General features: G+C 42.8%; 1 protein-coding gene across 6 annotated transcripts in view; it reads right to left on the reverse strand.

The window, feature by feature from the left end:
- Positions 1–1,731: 1,731 nt before the first annotated feature.
- LOC311144776 (RNA-binding protein Musashi homolog 1-like) overlaps positions 1,732–18,790 on the reverse strand; it is a 30,373-nt gene continuing 13,314 nt past the window's right edge. For 3 of the 6 annotated variants that reach the window (XM_084180885.1, XM_084180881.1, XM_084180884.1), the window contains 11 exons: positions 14,258–14,299; positions 13,507–13,599; positions 10,262–10,310; positions 9,478–9,560; positions 9,263–9,380; positions 8,498–8,635; positions 4,730–4,786; positions 4,453–4,509; positions 4,174–4,340; positions 3,740–3,785; positions 1,732–3,597 (listed from right to left, as the gene is read on the reverse strand). In XM_084180885.1, the coding sequence (XP_084037011.1) occupies positions 3,744–3,785; positions 4,174–4,340; positions 4,453–4,509; positions 4,730–4,786; positions 8,498–8,635; positions 9,263–9,380; positions 9,478–9,560; positions 10,262–10,310; positions 13,507–13,599; positions 14,258–14,299 (846 nt within the window). In that variant the 3' untranslated portion in view covers positions 1,732–3,597; positions 3,740–3,743. The remainder of the gene's footprint in view (positions 3,598–3,739; positions 3,786–4,173; positions 4,341–4,452; positions 4,510–4,729; positions 4,787–8,497; positions 8,636–9,262; positions 9,381–9,477; positions 9,561–10,261; positions 10,311–13,506; positions 13,600–14,257; positions 14,300–18,790) is intronic. The other 3 variants (XM_084180886.1, XM_084180883.1, XM_084180882.1) reach the window with 3 other exon arrangements.

An 18,790-nucleotide genomic window follows, 5' to 3' on the forward strand; every position in this document is an offset into this window, starting at 1 on the left:
ACCCCCTGCTATAATGTGGATAAAGAGTTACTTGTCTAACAGAACACAGAGGGTGTTCTTTAATGGAAGTCTCTCAAACTTAATCCAGGTAGAATCAGGAATTCCCCAGGGCAGCTGTCTAGGCCCCTTAACAACACTATCAACAAGGCAGGTCCTACAGGCCCTAGTTTCTTCGCACCTAGACTACTGTTCAGTAGTGTGGTCAGGTGCCACAAAGAGGGACTTGGGAAAATTGCAGTTGGCTCAGAACAAGGCAGCACGGCCGGCCCTTAAAAGTACACAGAGAGCTAACATTTATTTACATTTTAGTCATTTAGCAGATGCTCTTATCCAGAGCGACTTACAGTTAGTGAGTGCATACATTTTTATACTGGCCCCCCGTGGGAAACGAACCCACAACCCTGGCGTTACAAGCGCCTTGCTCTACCAACTGAGCTACAGGGGACTACATGCATGTCAGTCTCTCCTGGCTTAGAGTGGAAGAGAGATTGACTTCATCACTGCTTGTTTTTGTAAGAGGTGTTGACAAGCTGAATGTACCGAGCTGTCTGTTTGGAATACTGCCACACAGCTTGGACACCCATGCATACCCCACAAGACATGTCACCAGAGGTCTCTTCACAGTTCCCAAGTCCAGAACAGACTATGGGAGGCGCACAGTACTTCATAGAGCCATGACTACATGAAACTCTATTCCACATCAGGTAACTGATGCAAGCAGTAGAATCAGATTTTAAAAAACAGGTACAAATATACCTTATGGAACAACGGGGACTGTGAAGAGACACACACAAAAGTATAGACACATTGTGATATTGTTGTATGGTGGTATTAAACATTTTGTATTGTAAATAGGTAGTGGTGTAATAATGTTATATGATGTACTGTTTTACATTTTGTTTTATATGTAAGTGTTTTAATATGTTTGGACCCCAGGAAGAGTAGCTGCTGCTTTGGCAGCAGCTAATGGGGATCCCTAATAAATACAAATAAACACAAAATACAAATTTGATTTGGAATTTTAGGACCCATGTAAAAAAAAAAGGGGGGGGATAAAACATTGAATTTGGCCTTACTGCTATTTTTTAAGTGTCTGTCCTATATCTGAGAGATGTAAGAAAGCTCAGGAAAAAAATGCTAATAATTTTTATAGTGGAATTACCTGTATACATTTTGACATTCATTTTTTGGCCTGGTACCGGGTTACCTTCAGTCGGAGAACACCATCATGTTCGTGAGTCTCATCTTTCCATAGATGGGTCAAAGTCATTTGTACTCCAAACTGTTTGGACACTACAGACGTTTTCGTGAGAAGACAGATTTTCGAGATGTGTCCTGGTCTGACAAACACCGCTGTAGCTCTGCCACCTTCCACCGCAACAGACATCTCTAGCTTAGACAGACAGATTTTGATGGGAATTTTTATTTTTTATTATGCCTCGAGCGGAGAATGGGGGGGGCCTCAAGTGGATAAATTATTTTCATATTTGTTATGCCCAGCTCGAGGCCCCTTGATGATGTGAGACCTGAGGCAATTGCCTCTTCCGCCTAATGGTAAGTCCGCCAGTGGGAGAGACTGCAATCCCTTTATATCTGACATACAGTACAGTATACTAGTCATGTCAAGCTTGAAAATCAATCCATTACTACCCCCTCGCTTCATCTCATACTGTTTCTAAACCTTTTCATGAAAACTATGTTTGGAAAGCCAGTTACAACTTAAAGCATTAGTAGAATGTTTTAAAATAATTTATTAGGAATTGTAAAAAATTGAAAAAGAGGGTTACAGTGTTGACAAGAACGTTACCTTTCAGAGTGAGCACAGAGTCCAAAGGCTGCAACACCATGGCAATCAATCAGCAGGCTTAGAAAAAAATATCAAAATCTATAACTTGGTGATAGAAATTGACAGCGCCTCTTGTTCTTAAACTAACCATAAAATTAAAACACTTTATTTAACCTCCCATTGCAAAAACGTAAAAAATGTTTACAAAATGATTGCTGTCTCTTAAAAAAGTATATAGCTTCTTATGAGTTCATGGCTCCAGTCTGTGTCATCCAGTAGATAGATATACATTGTATCTGTCAGTGTGGAGAAGGGGGTTGAGGAGAAATACATACAATCTCATCATGGAAGAGCCTCAGGACCACCTCTGAGAGTGTTAATTTAGCACTGAAATGAATGAATGAATCCCCTCCACACATCGACAGAGACAAGGAAGTTCATTAACAAACCAAAATGGCGGTTATAAATTCACATTTGCCACCAATGTATCCATTCCCTGACAATACATTTCACACCTGATGCCAATAAGTGTGACCACATAGCCATACAATACACACACACATAAACACACAAACGCGCAGTCACACGCATCAACACAATTTGTGAAATCGTACCATCGTGAAACTGTTTTACGGCTGTTCCTGCATGTTTGTCCTTCATTTTCCTTTACAACCATTACATATTCAAAATTATAATTCTAAAACAACAATAAAATAAGTTCAAAGTAATGAGGAAAGAAACAGCTTGTTTTAGGCCTACTCATATAAGAGGAGTATCCCCACACCTGCATCGCCCACATTTATGTAACATCTCAAGCTTTCTCTCTCCCAGTGCTGATAACAGGGGTTCCTGGGTGAATTCACAGTATAGGAGCAAACCCTTTCACTCTGACAGACCTGGACCAGTCTCACAACTCAGATAGCTAAAGATTATGAATCACACAAATACACTATGATACTATGATATGTAACAGTCTGGGTGCCCAACACCGAACAGTATGAATGAAAGTACAAAACCATCTGCTGAAAACAAATACCATCACTGCCTTCCCAATACCCCTATCTTTTTGCAGAATCCAAAAGACAGATATATTTACAATATTTTACAAAAACAGACATCACACAGTTCAATCTGACTGGAAATAGGCTCATGACTATCAATTTTGTTACTTTTACCATTATTAGTATAACAAATGTTTGTTAAAAACCTACCAAGATATACATTTTTCAAATTTGTAATACATAAAAAAATTGTATTAATCAGCAATGTTCTGTTAAAATTCAGTATGTACTAAAATATAAATATACACTTATTCAGTACAAATTATTTCTCCAGTCCTTCACATATTTCGTACCTGGAGATCACTTTTTCTCCCTCACCGCCTCTCAATAAAACACCTTCTTCTGACAAAATAATCAAATGAATAAAAAAACTAAACAAAGAATTAAGACATATGAGATTACATTACAATCTTCACAAAACAGTCAAAAGAAATAAGACACAATAAAAAAGTAACTAGAATTTTCAGCATGTTTTTCTAATACAAGCAGAAACATATATATTTTTAAAGGTTGTTGTTCCTTTCTGCTAACTACAGTAACATGTTAGACAGGAGGTGATGTAAAGACAGAACACAGGAAGTCTGAAGAAGAGAGATCCTCAGTGGGAGGAGGGGCGGGGACATCAGGGGTCAAGGGTCAGTGTTCCCACTGCAGCTGCAGGGTCACACGGCCAGAGAGGAGTAACCATACAGAGACATGTCAGACCAGTTCAAAGCAGCTTCAACTCTTTCCATCTCTCAGTTCACAGCTCTGCAGAGAAATAGAGACCATTTTCATGCTTCTATAGGCAACATTATATTGTTACAATAAATGTACAGTAAATTAGAGTGATTTATTTGAATGGAACTCTTCTGAGTATGTGATGCTGTGAGCGGTGTAGTGGCAGACTCACTCTCTCAGTGGTAGCCGTTAGTGAAGGCCGCAGCGATCAGAGGACCCTGTAGGAAGCAGTCAGACACACAGGAGAGATTAGAGGGAGCGCCCATCATATCACACTCAACAATACAATAACACAACCCTCACCAAATGTGCCAGCAAAATCTGTCAAAATGGACAGTAGATTACCCAAGAGCATCATTTCTTGTTCATTTGACTTGATTTAACAGTTGACAGACAATTCTATCCTCATAACAGACCCCCTCAATGTAAATACGGTCATAACACAGGATTGGACACTATTGCATGATGGATCTATGAACACGTGCCAAGATCAACATCTTAGGAGCACTGCTATATAGCATAGATAGTCTTCCTATGACAAACTGAACAGATAGTATGCAGACACCTTTTGCATTTCCAAACATGAATAGGGTCTAAAATACCTACGTGATAAGGGCTGTGTCTTACCCCCAGACTATGGCCGAACCCAGTGCTTGGGGAGGGGCTTGCAGCGCTGAGGTAACTGCTGACAGCAGACTCCTGATTGGCTGCTGCATATAAGTCTGCCATTGGCCCAGGGCTGTTGAACCCCCCCGAGCGAGAGGGGACGGAGCCTAAAATAACATATACAGATGCAAATAAGTAGACAGACACATCATTAGGTACACAGGAGAAATACTGTACAACAAATTGGCAATCATTTCTCAACCCATCATACATACATACCTCTAGCTACCGCTGCTGCCGCCACTGCCATTGGTCCATATGCCGACAGAGGAATGGCTGACAGAGAAGAGGAGATTTTTATCATTATCATTGACATCATGTCCAACTCTAACATATGGGGCTACATTACACTGACGAGTGCAAACCCACGACTGTGTGGTGTGTAATTACTGTGTAATAACTGGTGTCACTGTTTAATAACTGGTGTGTCGCACAGTAAAGGGGTGTGTAGCAGACTGACAGCATGCTGCTTGTAAAGTCCAGAGGAGGGACTGACCTGTGAGCTCAGGGGGGTGTGGTGATGTCAGAAGGGGGGTCCTCTCTAAATGGAATTCTAGAACAGAAACATCAGAGTGCTGTTGAAACACACCACACCAGCGAGGTAAGGGACACACTCATCCGTACACACACACACACTTGCAGAGAACATACAACTAGGGTGACACCATGATAAGAAATAGACCACACTATCTACCAAGAGAGTTCTCATCTATATTATTCGTAGTCGTCTATTTACCACCACAAACCGATGCTGGCACTAATACCGCACTCAACAAGCTGTATAAGGCCATAAGCAAACAAGAAAATGCTCATCCAGAAACGGCGCTGCTAGTGGCCGGGGACTTTAATGCAGGCAAACAAATCTGTTTTACCTCAATTCTACCAGGATGTCACATGTGCAACCAGAGGAAATACATCTCTAGACCATCTTTACACCACACACAGAGATGCATACAAAGCTCTCTCTCGCCCCCCATTTGGCAAATCTGACCATAATTCTATCCTCCTGATTCCTGCTTACAAGCAAAAACTAAAGCAGGACTCGCTCAATACGGAAGTGGTCAGATGACGCGGATGCTACACTACAGGACTGTTTTGCTAGCCCAGACTGGAATATGTTCTGGGATTCATCCAACGGCATTGAGGAGTATACCACCTCAGTCACCGGCTTCATCAATAAGTGACTGTACGTACATTTCCCAACCAGAAGCCATGGATTACAAGCAACATCTGCACCGAGCTAAAGGCTAGAACTGCCGCTTTCAAGGAGCGGGACACTTATCCGGACGCTTATTAGAAATCCCGCTATGCCCTCGGACAAACCATCAAACAGGCAAAGCGTCAAAACAGGACTAAGATTGAAATCTACTACACCGGCTCTGACGTTCGTCGGATGTGGCAGGGCTTGAAAAAAAGGGAAACCCAGCCGCGAGCTGCCCAGTGACGCGAGCCTACCAGACGAGCTAAATGCCTTTTATGCTCGCTTTGAGGCAAGCAACACTGAAGCATGCATGAGAGCACCAGCTGTTCCGGACGACTTTGTGATCATGTTCTCCGTAGCCGATATGAGCAAGACCTTTAAACAGGTCAACATTCACAAAGCCGCGGGGCCAGATGGATTACCAGGACGTGTACTCAAAGCATGCGAAGACCAATTGGCAAGTGTCTTCACTGACATTTTCAACCTCTCCCTGACCGAGTCTGTAATACCTACACGTTTCAAACAGACCACCATAGCCCCTGTGTCCAAGAAAGTGAAGGTAACCTGCCTAAATGATTACCGCCCCGTAGCCCTCACGTCGGTAGCCACGAAGTGCTTTGAAAGGCTGGTCATGGCTCACATCAACACCATCATGCCGGAAACCCTAGACCCACTCCAATTTGCATACTGCCCCAATAGATCCACAGATGACGCAATCTCAAATCGCACTCCACACTCCCACCTGGACAAAAGGAACAGCTATGTGAGAATGCTGTTAATTGACTACAGCACAGCGTTCAACACATTTTACATTACATTTTAATCATTTAGCAGACGCTCTTATCCAGAGCGACTTACATGAGCAATTAGGGTTAAGTGCCTTGCTCAAGGGCACATCGACAGATTTTTCACCTAGTCGGCTCGGGGATTAGAACCAGCGACCTTTCGGTTACTGGCACAATGCTCTTAACCACTAAGCTACCTGCCGCCCCATGCAGGAAGAAATTCAAACCCTTTTGCTCAACACTACCAATTTAACATTCAAGTCCAAACTTAACATGAAACATGTTGCTGGTTCAATACATGAGAAGTGATGCCAAGTGTACCTACACTAATTCAAAGCTCATCACTAAGCTAAGGACCCTGGGACTAAACACTTCCCTCTGCAACTGGATCCTGGACTTCCTGACGGGCCGCCCCCAGGTGTTAAGGGTAGGCAACACCACATCTGCCACGCTGCTCCTCAACACTGGGGCCACTCAGGGGTGCGTGCTTAGTCCCCTCCTGTACTTCCTGTTCACCCACGACTGTGTGGCCAAGCATGACTCCAACACCATCATTAAGTTTACTGACGACACAACAGTGGTAGGCCTGATCACAGACAACAATGAGATAGCCTATAGGGAGGAGCTCAGAAACCTGGCAGTGTGGTGCCAGGACAACAACCTCTCCCTCCATGTGAGCAAGACAATGGAGCTAATCGTGGACTATAGGAAAAGGACGGCCAAACAGGCCCCCATTAACATCGACGGGGCTGAAGTGGAGCAGGTCGAGAGTTTCAAGTTCCTTGGTGTCCACATCACCAACAAATTATCATGGTCCAAACAAACCAAGACAGTTGTGAAGAGGGCACGACAACACCTTTTCCCCCCCAGGAGACTGAAAAGATTTGGCAGGGATCCTCAGATCCTCAAAAAGTTCTACAGCTGCACCATCGAGAGCATCCTGACCGGTTGCATCACCGCCTGGTATGGCAACTGCTTGGCATCTGACCTTAAGGCGCTACAGAGGGTAGTGCGTATGGCCCAGTACATCACTGGGGCCAAGCTTTTTGACATCCAGGACCTATATACTAGGCGGTGTCAGAGGAAGGCCCAAAAAATGGTCAAAGACTCCAGTCACCCAAGTCATAGACTGTTCTCTCTGCTATTGCACGCCAAGCGGTACCGGAGCGCCAAGTCTAGGACCATAAAGGCTCCTTAACAGCTTCTACCCCCAAGCCATAAGACTGCTGAAGAATTAATCAAATGGCTACCCAGACTATTTACATTTTTATACTGCTGCTACTCGCTGTTTATTATCTATGCATAGTGACTTTACAAATTACCTCGATTAACCTGTACCCCCGCTCATTGACTCAGTACCGGTACCCCCTGTATATAGCCTCGTTATTGTTATGTCATTTTCGTGTGTTACTTTTTGATTTGATTAGATTTTTTTATACCTTAGTTTATTTAGTAAATATTTTCTTAACTTTATTTCTTGAACTGCATTGTAAGTAAGCATTTAACAGTAAGGTCTACACCTGTTGTAATCGGCACATTTGTATTATTATTTTTATTTTACCTTTATTTAACTAGGCAAGTCAGTTAAGAACAAATTCTTATTTACAATGACGGCCTACACCGGCCAAACCTGGACGACGCTGGGCCAATTGTGCGCCGCCCTATGGGACTCCCAATCACGGCCGGTTGTGATACAGCCTGGAATCGAACCAGGGGGTCTGTAGTGACGCCTCAAGCACTGAGATGCAGTGTCTTAGACCGCTGCACCACTCGGGAGCCTTGTGACAAATAACATTTGATTTGATTTGATTTGACCAGGGAGATGGAGGAAGAGGAAGAAATGAAGATGGAATGGGAAGTGGCAGATTTACGTAGCAGAAAAATTCAGCTTAACTGGTTGTTCAAGCGTAATACGTTAGGATGGAATAAGAATATACTTTCCCCCACAAACATACCCACTCTTTCTCTTACAAACACACACAATCACATGTGGTCCACTCCCTGATATTTATTAGCAGCAAATGACACTCAGAGTGCTTTATGAGCTCCCATGGAGGCATGTTTGTGTATTGGTTAAAGAGTTTGTCTGTGTTGTGGGAGCTATATACAGTATGACGAGTCTGGACACACACCAAGTGAAAATGAATAAACCCTAAGAAATACACAACCATCATCAAATGATTGGACTCTTCCACTACACTGTGACGGTCCAGGGACAGGACAAAATGGCAATGATTAACTCAAGGGAGTATGAATGGGTGGAGGAGTAGGTTCTTACCAGGGAATTGATAGGTATATCCAGGGGTGATGCCAGTGTAACTTCGACTAGCATAGGTAGCTGTCTGAAACCCTGGGTAACCTATGGTGAAAGGACAGTCATGCGTCTGTGTTTGAGTGAAACAGTGCTGCCCCCTGCCTGTGAAAGAGGATACTGTCAATGTAACAACAGGTTCACAGAAACAATACAGTCAATTACATTCTTTAGTCTAGATCAGCCAACAGGATATTTTGTGTATGTATGCTCAGCTCAAAGTTTATCTAACTTAACAACTGTACCCTTGCCTATAATTCCCTGTTGTCCTGCCAACGTCATTGGGAATATTGCAGTTCTCAGACTGAACAGTATATGGTAGTGTCATAATTAGCCCATCTTCAGAGGCATGCTTTAACCACTAAATCCTATTATATATCTCATAAATATCAATATTACACACATACATGCATTACTTTATCCCAAGATCATAGAGTGCATAAATTCCAGGGTACCTCAGACTAATTTGGTACCACATGTTTTAATAGACTTTTCAGTTGGCAGGCTCAAATATGAAATGATCTTATTAAGGGGAGATTATCTTATTAAGGGTATGCTATCTGTCCCGTAGCGGTAGTAACATCTGTGGTAAATCATCTACACATAATATAAAATATGATATTATGAGAAGATTCTTAACACAGTCATTTGATGGTATGGGGTAAAAGGATATGAGGGGCCACATCATCATCATCGACATTACTGTCATCATCATCGTCACTATGAGCTTACCCAGCATGCCGATGCCCAGCATGAAGGCATCCATGCCGTAGGGCATTACCCGAGAGCGCCCCCTGGCCGATCCCGTGGGTGACATCACTTCCTTGGGCTGAGCCTTCTTACACTCCACCTGTCAGAAACACACGAGGGGGACAAAACAGTCAACAACTACAACTCTAACAATTACATTGTGTATTGAATTACGAAGGATTGACTTCTTAGCTTACCATTTTGCTGTTTATCTCATGGAAGTGCATCTCACACACTTTCTCCACCACATCCTCATTCTCAAACGTGACAAAGCCAAACCCTGGAGTGGACAAATACAAATAAAGAATATGAGGAGTGTCAGCTCATGAAGTGCATGGCAACACCATTGATTAAAGCCCTTGTTCCCATTATTGAGCATCTCAGACCCAATTTTAGGTAAATCCATTCTACTGTCTCTGGGAGTTAGAGAGTGGGGCTAATGCACTACTGCTAACCACCTCCTGTATTAGGTACTGTAATAGCCGCTTAGTACACTGGCACCCTCCCCCCTCTGGGGCGCTGTTCCTGGCTCATCCCCTCCTCCCTCCCCTCCCTCCTGGCCAGGTCAGCGAGCGAGCCTCCCTACCTCTCTCAGCCGAGTAAAGCTGGTGGGCTGTCATAATCGATCAGTCCCAGGGTGGGTAGGAGGTGCTTAAGGAGGCTTTATCCTGATCCCCGATTAACAGACTGACTAATTAGCCTAGACTCGTTCCTCTCCTCCTACTCAGTTCCTCCTGTTCAGCCTACAAGGAGGAGATAGCTGATAGTTGCATTATTCAAGAAACGTATTACTTACTACGATTGTGATATGTGGTTGTCTTACCTAGCTACATTAAGAAGAACCCACTAACTGAAAGTCGCTCTGGATAAGAGCTTCTGCTAAATGACTTAAATGTAAATGTAAAAAAACAATTGAGGATACAGAGATGTAAGGCTTGGAGTACTGGGGGACTGGACAGAGAGAGGGTTACTCAGTCTTACCTCTGTGTCTGTTGGTGGTCTTGTCAAACATGAGCAAGGCATCATCAACCTAGAGGAGACAAACACAGAGTTTTACACACATCATCTCACACAACGCACACACGCGCCATATTGTCTGACCTCACCCCTTCTCAAGTTCTACAGGGAGGCTCAGCAACAGATGGACAGAAGGGGCAAAACGAGGAGGGGTGGAGGAGGGGGACCGGTTACAAAGGAGAAGAGGGAAGGAGGGAGGGGAGCACAGTAGAGGAAGAGAAGAAAACAGAAGAAAGAAAACATCTTAAGAGGGGGAAATGAATGATGCATGGGCACAAGATGGCCGCTAGAAAAGTTTTGATTGACAAACACAAAATCAGAAACACTTCACTGTTTCTCTTAGTTTGATTTCCTGCCTCTGAATTGCATAGTCACAATCTCTCTCTGAAAAAGAGGACATAATCCACCCTCGCTCCCACTACTTTCCAAAGTTTGCCATTCCCATTGCAACTGTGCAAAAATATATCTTAAAGATCTTTATCCGGCACCAAGCATTAATTGTTAAGAGAGAGAGAATATGTGAGAGTGTGAGAGAGACAGAGAGGAAGAGAGAGAGATACAGATAGATAGATAGATAGATAGATAGATAGATAGATAGATAGACAGACAGACAGACAGACAGACAGACAGACAGACAGACAGACAGACAGACAGACAGACAGACAGACAGACAGACAGACAGACAGACAGACAGAAAGAGAGAAAGAGAATGAGAGTGGTAGGGGGTACAATAAGTAAGGTAGAAATGTGGGCAAGTATAATGTTGGATGAGGGGAAGAGGGACTGGGGAGAGAATACACGTACAGACAGACCATGGTGAGGTAGAGACGGGTGTGTGTGAGAGAAAGAGAGAAGTGAAAGATACAGTATCGTGAGATAGAGGTGGAGACAGAAAATGTGGGACTAAATTGGGAGGGAGGAGAACAGAGAGAGACAAAGAATGGGAGCAAGATAACAAAGAGGTGTGGAGGCTTTGTCTGTTGGCACAGTCAGCCATGATTCCACTTCTCCTAGTGCCCTCTCTCTCTCCCTCTCTGTACCTCCCTCCTTCACAGTACAGAGGCCCAGGTTTCACCTTCAACTGAACACAGACCAATTCATTTCAATGCAAAATCTAATAAAAAAGCATGAACTGTCATACACCTAATATAATTCAAATGAACTCCTAAACGAATTGCTAACTAATATTGTAGAAAGGCTTTCCACATTCAATATCTGATGCCTTTCAGTTTGCAATAAAGCCAATGGCAGGAGCACATGGTTCCACCTACTATTTGCCAGAACCACTTATTCACACGCCTATACGGTTCCACCCAGAGCTGATACATTGTGTTAGTCAATGCGTGTGTGTCAGTGTGTGTGTGTGTTCGTGCTTGGGGACACCCTTGGGCAGCTTGCACAAAGAAAGGTCAAGGGTGAGGGAGGAGGGCCTCCAGCCAATGTGAAAGAAGACCTGTCGGTCTTCGCTCTCTCAAATCACTGACTCTTTCCACTCTGACATTTCTGTATCACCCCTCCTGTCTCCCTAACCAGCCCTGCCTCTTTCCAGGCCAAGCACCATGACACAGCAATGCAACAACACAGACAATGTTGCTCCACAGTTTAGAGCACCAAACTTTAACCAAACTGTACATACTGTACATAATTCCACAAGTACCCAGTGCAATTCAAGTTTACAAGTTAAAACGTCAATAATGTCCTCATTTAACTAAATGTTTCTAAATAAGTCAATAACCGTCCTTCAAAGCTATATATTTCAAACACGGGACATTTTAATGGTGCACTGGACAATATTCCCCTCTTCCCCTCTCTTACACTGCTCATCCTCCCTCTCATCCTCTCCCCATCCCTCTCTCCACCCCCTTGTCCAGAGCAGGGCAGGAGACAAAAGGTCCAGTGAGGCAGTCTAATCAGAAACTTCCATGGGTGGCTAGAGCTTACATTTCTCCATCTATCCATCTCTCTCTCTCTGTCTCATTCCATTAATGTGGTTTTATGATTGGGAGTGAAGCATTTTGTGTGCCACATACGTATGTGATAGATACAGGAAGTATAATTTCAATTATCAAGACTTTGAATTGAATATTACATAATCACTCTGCCCTGACTGACTAATGGTAAACTACATAAATTAGCTTCGCCGCAGCCTTTTATTGGGGTTGAAAGCTAATCTAGTTAGTATCCAGGCTCATTGGTTTATCAGATTTCCTACTGAATTTGCACCTTACTTACTTGCGTAGGTTACTTGCGACCACTATTTCAAGTTGTCTGTTTAAAATAGTGTCAACAAAAAGTAAGAAAGGTTAGAAAATTCAACAGAGGAGTACGAGCGCACCACAGCGCACCTCCTTGTAAATATTGAACTCCTGTACAAACTAACAAAATATTTGCCTAGCTTTGTTCAAAGACATAATAGTCCCATTAAATCCCTGCACCCGTTCTCCCTTCTGCCTTTGTTACCCCTTCATTTATTCTCTCTGCTCTGCATTTCAAAGCCCTTGGAATCTATGGTGGGAAGAGTAAAAACTTTGAGTACAATACGGATATTCAAATAAATATCTATGGATATTCAAATAAAATCAAAGGCATAAGTTTGAAGAACTGAAGACAGACTGGAAGTGACAAGTATGCTGGTTTGGGTCTGTTTTGACCGTTGGTCTACCAGTGTTATTGTTACACAACTCCTGGGTTGACACTCTCCAACCTCCAACCCCCCCCCCCCCCTCAACACAAAACGCTGAATTACTTGGGGACAATGGGCAAGCCGGGTTACCACGGTAACAGGCAAGGAGGGGGTTGGGGGTAGGAGCAGCTGTTACATCAGATTAATTCAGATTCTGATAATCCCTCCCCCTTCCCCACCATCGCCACACTCACTCCCTCTCCAAAACTTTTTCTCCCTAACTTAGCCTAATGCTCCATACCTCCGTTCTACCCTCTCTATCCCTCTTCTCCTCCACCCCTCCCATGAGTAACTCTCCTTTCTTCCAAAACAACTCTTCAATTGCACTTCATTTTTACCATTAACTCAGCAATCAGTTTTATCTAAACAACAAAGATGTGAGACGGGTTGAGGAAAACAGTGGCATGGAGGATGTTGCAACATCACACTCATCTCCACTCCCTCAACACAGTCTGAGACACAGATCCCCACACGTCTACTTTCTATATCACATTTCAATAGCTATACTAGCTCCCATGCTGCTTACCTTTCCGAACTGGTCAAAATACGCCTTGACATCCTCAATGGTCGTGTTCACGGACAGACCTCCAACAAAGATCTTCTTGGTCCGAGTCACTAGCTGCAAGGGAAAATTGGTCAGTTTATGAATGGATGGAGAATGAATGAATAACTGTGATAGCACCATGGATTAAGATGAACTTTTAATGGTGGCTGTAGTTTGGTAGCCTGGTATTATCCATCTCAATTATAAATGAATTCAGGTGCCAATGGAAAAACCACCAGCAGCCAAGCTTCCAATTTACCTCAAAGCACCTAAAAGACATCTCCCTTTGGAGTCAGCTGAAATAGCTCTGGCCAAGTATTACCACAAAATGGTTTCAGACTTTATGTTGATCTTTATGGCATCACGACAAACAGTACAGTACATTATTAACATACTTGTTACACTGCTTATGTAGAAAACGTATTCTGCTACCACCACCTGCATTAATGCCGGTGAACTTGCAGTATACACGTTAGGCTCTTATGAATATACAAATGTATATTATTGTGCTGTATAAGGTGTTAACAAAAGCCACTTGATCACACAAGAGGATGGAACACATTGATGTCACAGCAGCAGTTATGTTCATCTCATGACAAGGCATTAGCCCAGATAGAATGTGAAAAGCTTAACATAGCAAGCACAGGCTATTCTGCTCCCTCCCAGCAATGCCATTCAAACTGGACTCACAGGACTAAGCCCTGATAAACCATGACTAGACTGGCTCACTCACCTTGGGCTGGGCTCTACGAGGGAATGCAACTTTCGGATCAATCTAGAGGAGGGAGTTAAGAGGAGAAAGGCCAGTTTAGACACACAGCTCAATACAGGTAACTGTGAACCAAGTCCATGGTTATGGTTTCTTTGGTGCCGCTCTTTGCCTCATCCTGTAAGGCTTCCTTCTTAACATGCGTGTCTGGGTTATAATGCTGCACCAGTACATGCATTAGGTCATTATGAGAGCTAGAGCAGTAAGACAACTAAAGGATCATTTTTTTTCACAACGTGGGGCATAGAAGGTGAAAAAATAGATGAGTATAATATTTACTTTCTCTCTGAAAGAATCTGCTGGTAGATTTGGAACTAAGAAACTCTCATTTTAACTAATTGTAACCATAACCCCATTGGCCCAGCCAGAGCTGGTCTTAGTTGTAATGAATACTTTTACAACCCCTGAAGTGCTGATTTATTGGTGTGCGTGTGCAGGTGGAAAGTGTGGGAATGTTTTCCGGCATGCCTGCCTTCCACAGCCCTCTCCTCCTCTCGTCACCAACATGCGACATGTGATCTCCTGGAATCTCACACAGGCACTACAATCACATCTCACCTCCGCAAAAAAAGGGCAGCGAAAGAGACACAGTAGGCGAAAGAAAGGGAGGGACAGCACAGAACAAGAGGAAGATGAGGAAGACGAGGAGGGAGAATGGACGGACGCAAACAGGGGAGAGAGCCGTCAACCTCACACACTGACAGCACATCAGCCTCATTTTATTTCTTTGTGTTTGTTTGTTTTTGCCTTTCTCTCCCGCTAAGACATTATGATGATTTTGTGAGCTATTTAAAAGCCAACATTTCATAGTGTGTTTATCACACAGTTCTTCCACACAGTTCTTCAGTAAAAGTGAGAGCTAAGCTATCACTAACAGTGCAGAGACTGAAATATAATAATACTAAATGAATATAATAATAATAATAATAATAATAATAATAATGCAATTACATAAACTGTCAGGTCAATTGTAGATTCACCATGTAATTTGTCACACAAAAGCCAAACCATTGAATTTATATATTTACAATTGACAATATAGTCATTTGTTCAGATTGGATAAAGAGTATAACTACACCATGCCAAAAAGATGCAACTATAGAGACTATAGTACAGGACTTGGAGACCTCTATAGTATTAGTCTATACTGATCTAATAGAACTAGAGAACAATTAGACTACTCCATTCTGTACTGTTCTATATTAGTCCGTAACCATGACAGGGTAGAGTAGAACTACAGTAGAGAGCTAGTGCCTCTATGGTAAACCACATGCGTTTACCAGAGTAAAGTACAGTGTTTAGTCTACGTGTATAGTGTCGACATCACAGCAGGTTCTATTGAGCAGAGTGGGAAGTCTAGGCTAGACTGGATGGTGTATCGGATGCAGTCTACTGTTTAGTTCTATGGTCTCTAGACTGGATGGTGTATCGGATGCAGTCTACTGTTTAGTTCTATGGTCTCTAGACTGGATGGTGTATCGGATGCAGTCTACTGTTTAGTTCTATGGTCTCTAGACTGGATGGTGTATCGGATGCAGTCTACTGTTTAGTTCTATGGTCTCTAGACTGGATGGTGTATCGGATGCAGTCTACTGTTTAGTTCTATGGTCTCTAGACTGGATGGTGTATCGGATGCAGTCTACTGTTTAGTTCTATGGTCTCTAGACTGGATGGTGTATCGGATGCAGTCTACTGTTTAGTTCTATGGTCTCTAGACTGGATGGTGTATCGGATGCAGTCTACTGTTTAGTTCTATGGTCTCTAGACTGGATGGTGTATCGGATGCAGTCTACTGTTTAGTTCTATGGTCTCTAGACTGGATGGTGTATCGGATGCAGTCTACTGTTTAGTTCTATGGTCTCTAGACTGGATGGTGTATCGGATGCAGTCTACTGTTTAGTTCTATGGTCTCTAGACTACTCTGATAGTCACCTCCGGTCACCAACCCTCCTGATGTCCAACACTCCTGTGCACATTAAAAAACAAACAAACAGACACACACACACACAAATAGAATCAACATAGAGCAACCAACACACACCCATGGGGGGAAGATATGGACATTAGACAGGTGAGGTAACGTTTTCATAAAATCATTGTTGAAAACAAAATGAATGACCCAAATAGAGAATTGATTTGAGAAAGTTAAATGCCCCCCTTTTCTATATTTATGACACAAAGTAAAATACATAACCATGGAAACTGTAAAACACCCTGCTTTAAAAAAAAATCATGATGACATATTTATTGGATCACGCTAAATGTGGCAGAGGTGTTGGTGTCAGGGAGACAGGCCAGGCTGTAACCCAGGCCCACCGACTGTCCACAGAGCTGAGACTAAGACCAAGGCAAGGGGTCTTATCAAATCAGGATGATCCCTTTGACCAATTACAGTCCAACCATGCACTCTTTAAAATAAAGGTGCAAGTTGGAACCAAATAAGGTTCTTGAGAGCGATGCTATAGGGGAACCATTTTAGGATCTATGAAGAACCATAAATGGGATGATTCTTTGAAGAACCATACAAAATCCCAAACAGAAATGTTTCGACCCTCCAGGACCGAAATTGAATAGCCCTGCTGTAGTTTTAAGCCTTGTTTGCATATTTCCCAGGGTGCCTGTCGATTGAATTTTAGAGTTACCAGTACCACCCATGACTGTGTTTGTTAGTGACAGAGACATGGCTGTTGCAATCATTCATTTTCAGTCCTGTGGCCTTCACCAAGTGAGATCCTAACTCATTAAAATGTAATTATTTAAGACAATACAATACATATTTTATAAGGCCTTCTTTTGAGGGCCTAGTTTTACTCTAATTCAGTGGCCTGAAACTCATAGTTTACAGGCCACATCAGCCCTGTGAATCACATTACGCTGGATTGCGTAGTGATGTGCAATTCCTATTGGAATCCAACATTTATTTATATTTTTTATACACGCAACCTGCATTCAGAATGACTGCCAGGGTTAGGAAGACTAAGATATAAGACTACCTTAAATATATAAACTGGAACAACCATAACAGGTACAATAAGTCCAAATAACAGATTGGAATCATTTAGAAAAATGTATCTTATTTATATATGAGTAGCATAAGATTAATTAATCAATCAATGTACATGCAAAAACATAGATATTGACACAAACAATTCTAAAAATCTACCTGCAATAAAGTATTCTGGGAAATATGATAATAATGGGAACACCAACACTTGCGTTCTTTTACATCATTGAGTGTTAATATAACTCTTTACAGTGTTAATTTAACTCTTGAATCAACACTAGAAATGTTACACTGAAAGATCCATACTAATCACAAATGGGGTGATCCCACCTGTCACCTTCCCTCTATCCCTTCATGCATCCCTTCCTCGCTCTCCTCGTCTTCCTCCTGGGTCAGCATGCTTGTCGCTTCACGTCAGGGCTAACTGAAACAGCTTATCTATACAGATTCTATAATCATAGAATGAATGATTTTAGGATGTCTCAAACTTCTTTGATTTGAACTGGACCTTTTCTAGGACAGGTTATTCTTTTCCCTTTCTTAGGACCTTATAGCTTGCCTTGGGTGGGTGCATAGCAGGTGTGGGAGTGCACCAATGACGTCCATATTCAGGACTGAGTCCGACTGACACAGTTCTCTATGTTTAGATAGAATATGTTTTACGAGCTGCAGGTGGTCTTTTTTTAAATGTTATTTATTTAACCTTTATTTAACTAGGCAAGTCAGTTAAGAACAAATTCTTATTTACAATGACGGCCTACACCGGCCAAACCTGGACGACGCTGGGCCAATTGTGCGCCGCCCTATGGGACACCCAATCACGGCCGGTTGTGATACAGCCTGGAATCGAACCAGGTGGTCTGTAGTGACGCCTCAAGATGAGATGCAGTGCCTTAGACCGCTGCGCCACTCGGGAGCTCTGTAACTTGAGATTGAACTACTGTTGCAATGAGTATCCTTGTGTTAAAGTTATGCTAGAGAAATATAGGATGATGTAATATCATGTCAAACTCACTTTACCTCAAACACTTTTCTAAACCTTGACGACAGAGTGCAACATCACTCCAATGGGAGTAATCTTACAAGAACATAATACAATCATTCTCCATAGACTCAAGTCTACTCAAGTCACTTGCAGACAGTGTGCCTAGCAGTTACAAATAAAAGTCCTTCTTAGTAAACATCTCTCCATTCTCATCCTGGAGCAGGTTAGTCAGTCACAGCATGGTACATTCTTTCTGTTGCCATTGGATAACTTTTCTCTCTCTACTCTCTAACAGGACAGCCTGCCTGTGGATGTGAGAGAGAGAGGAGAGGGGGGCAGGGTGTTCTCACTCTAAACTAAAGCCTACCCTACTCACTATCCCACCCCTGCCGTTGGTCACTGAGTCAGACCACCCCAGACACACACACTCTAAAGCTACAACAGAGCACCGGCCATGCAGAGCACAGTCACACCCTTTTACCAACCACACTCAGCCATGCTCCATCCA

Source organism: Coregonus lavaretus (genome assembly GCF_964263955.1).
Source record: "Coregonus lavaretus genome assembly, chromosome: 17".
Lineage (NCBI taxonomy): Eukaryota > Metazoa > Chordata > Actinopteri > Salmoniformes > Salmonidae > Coregonus > Coregonus lavaretus.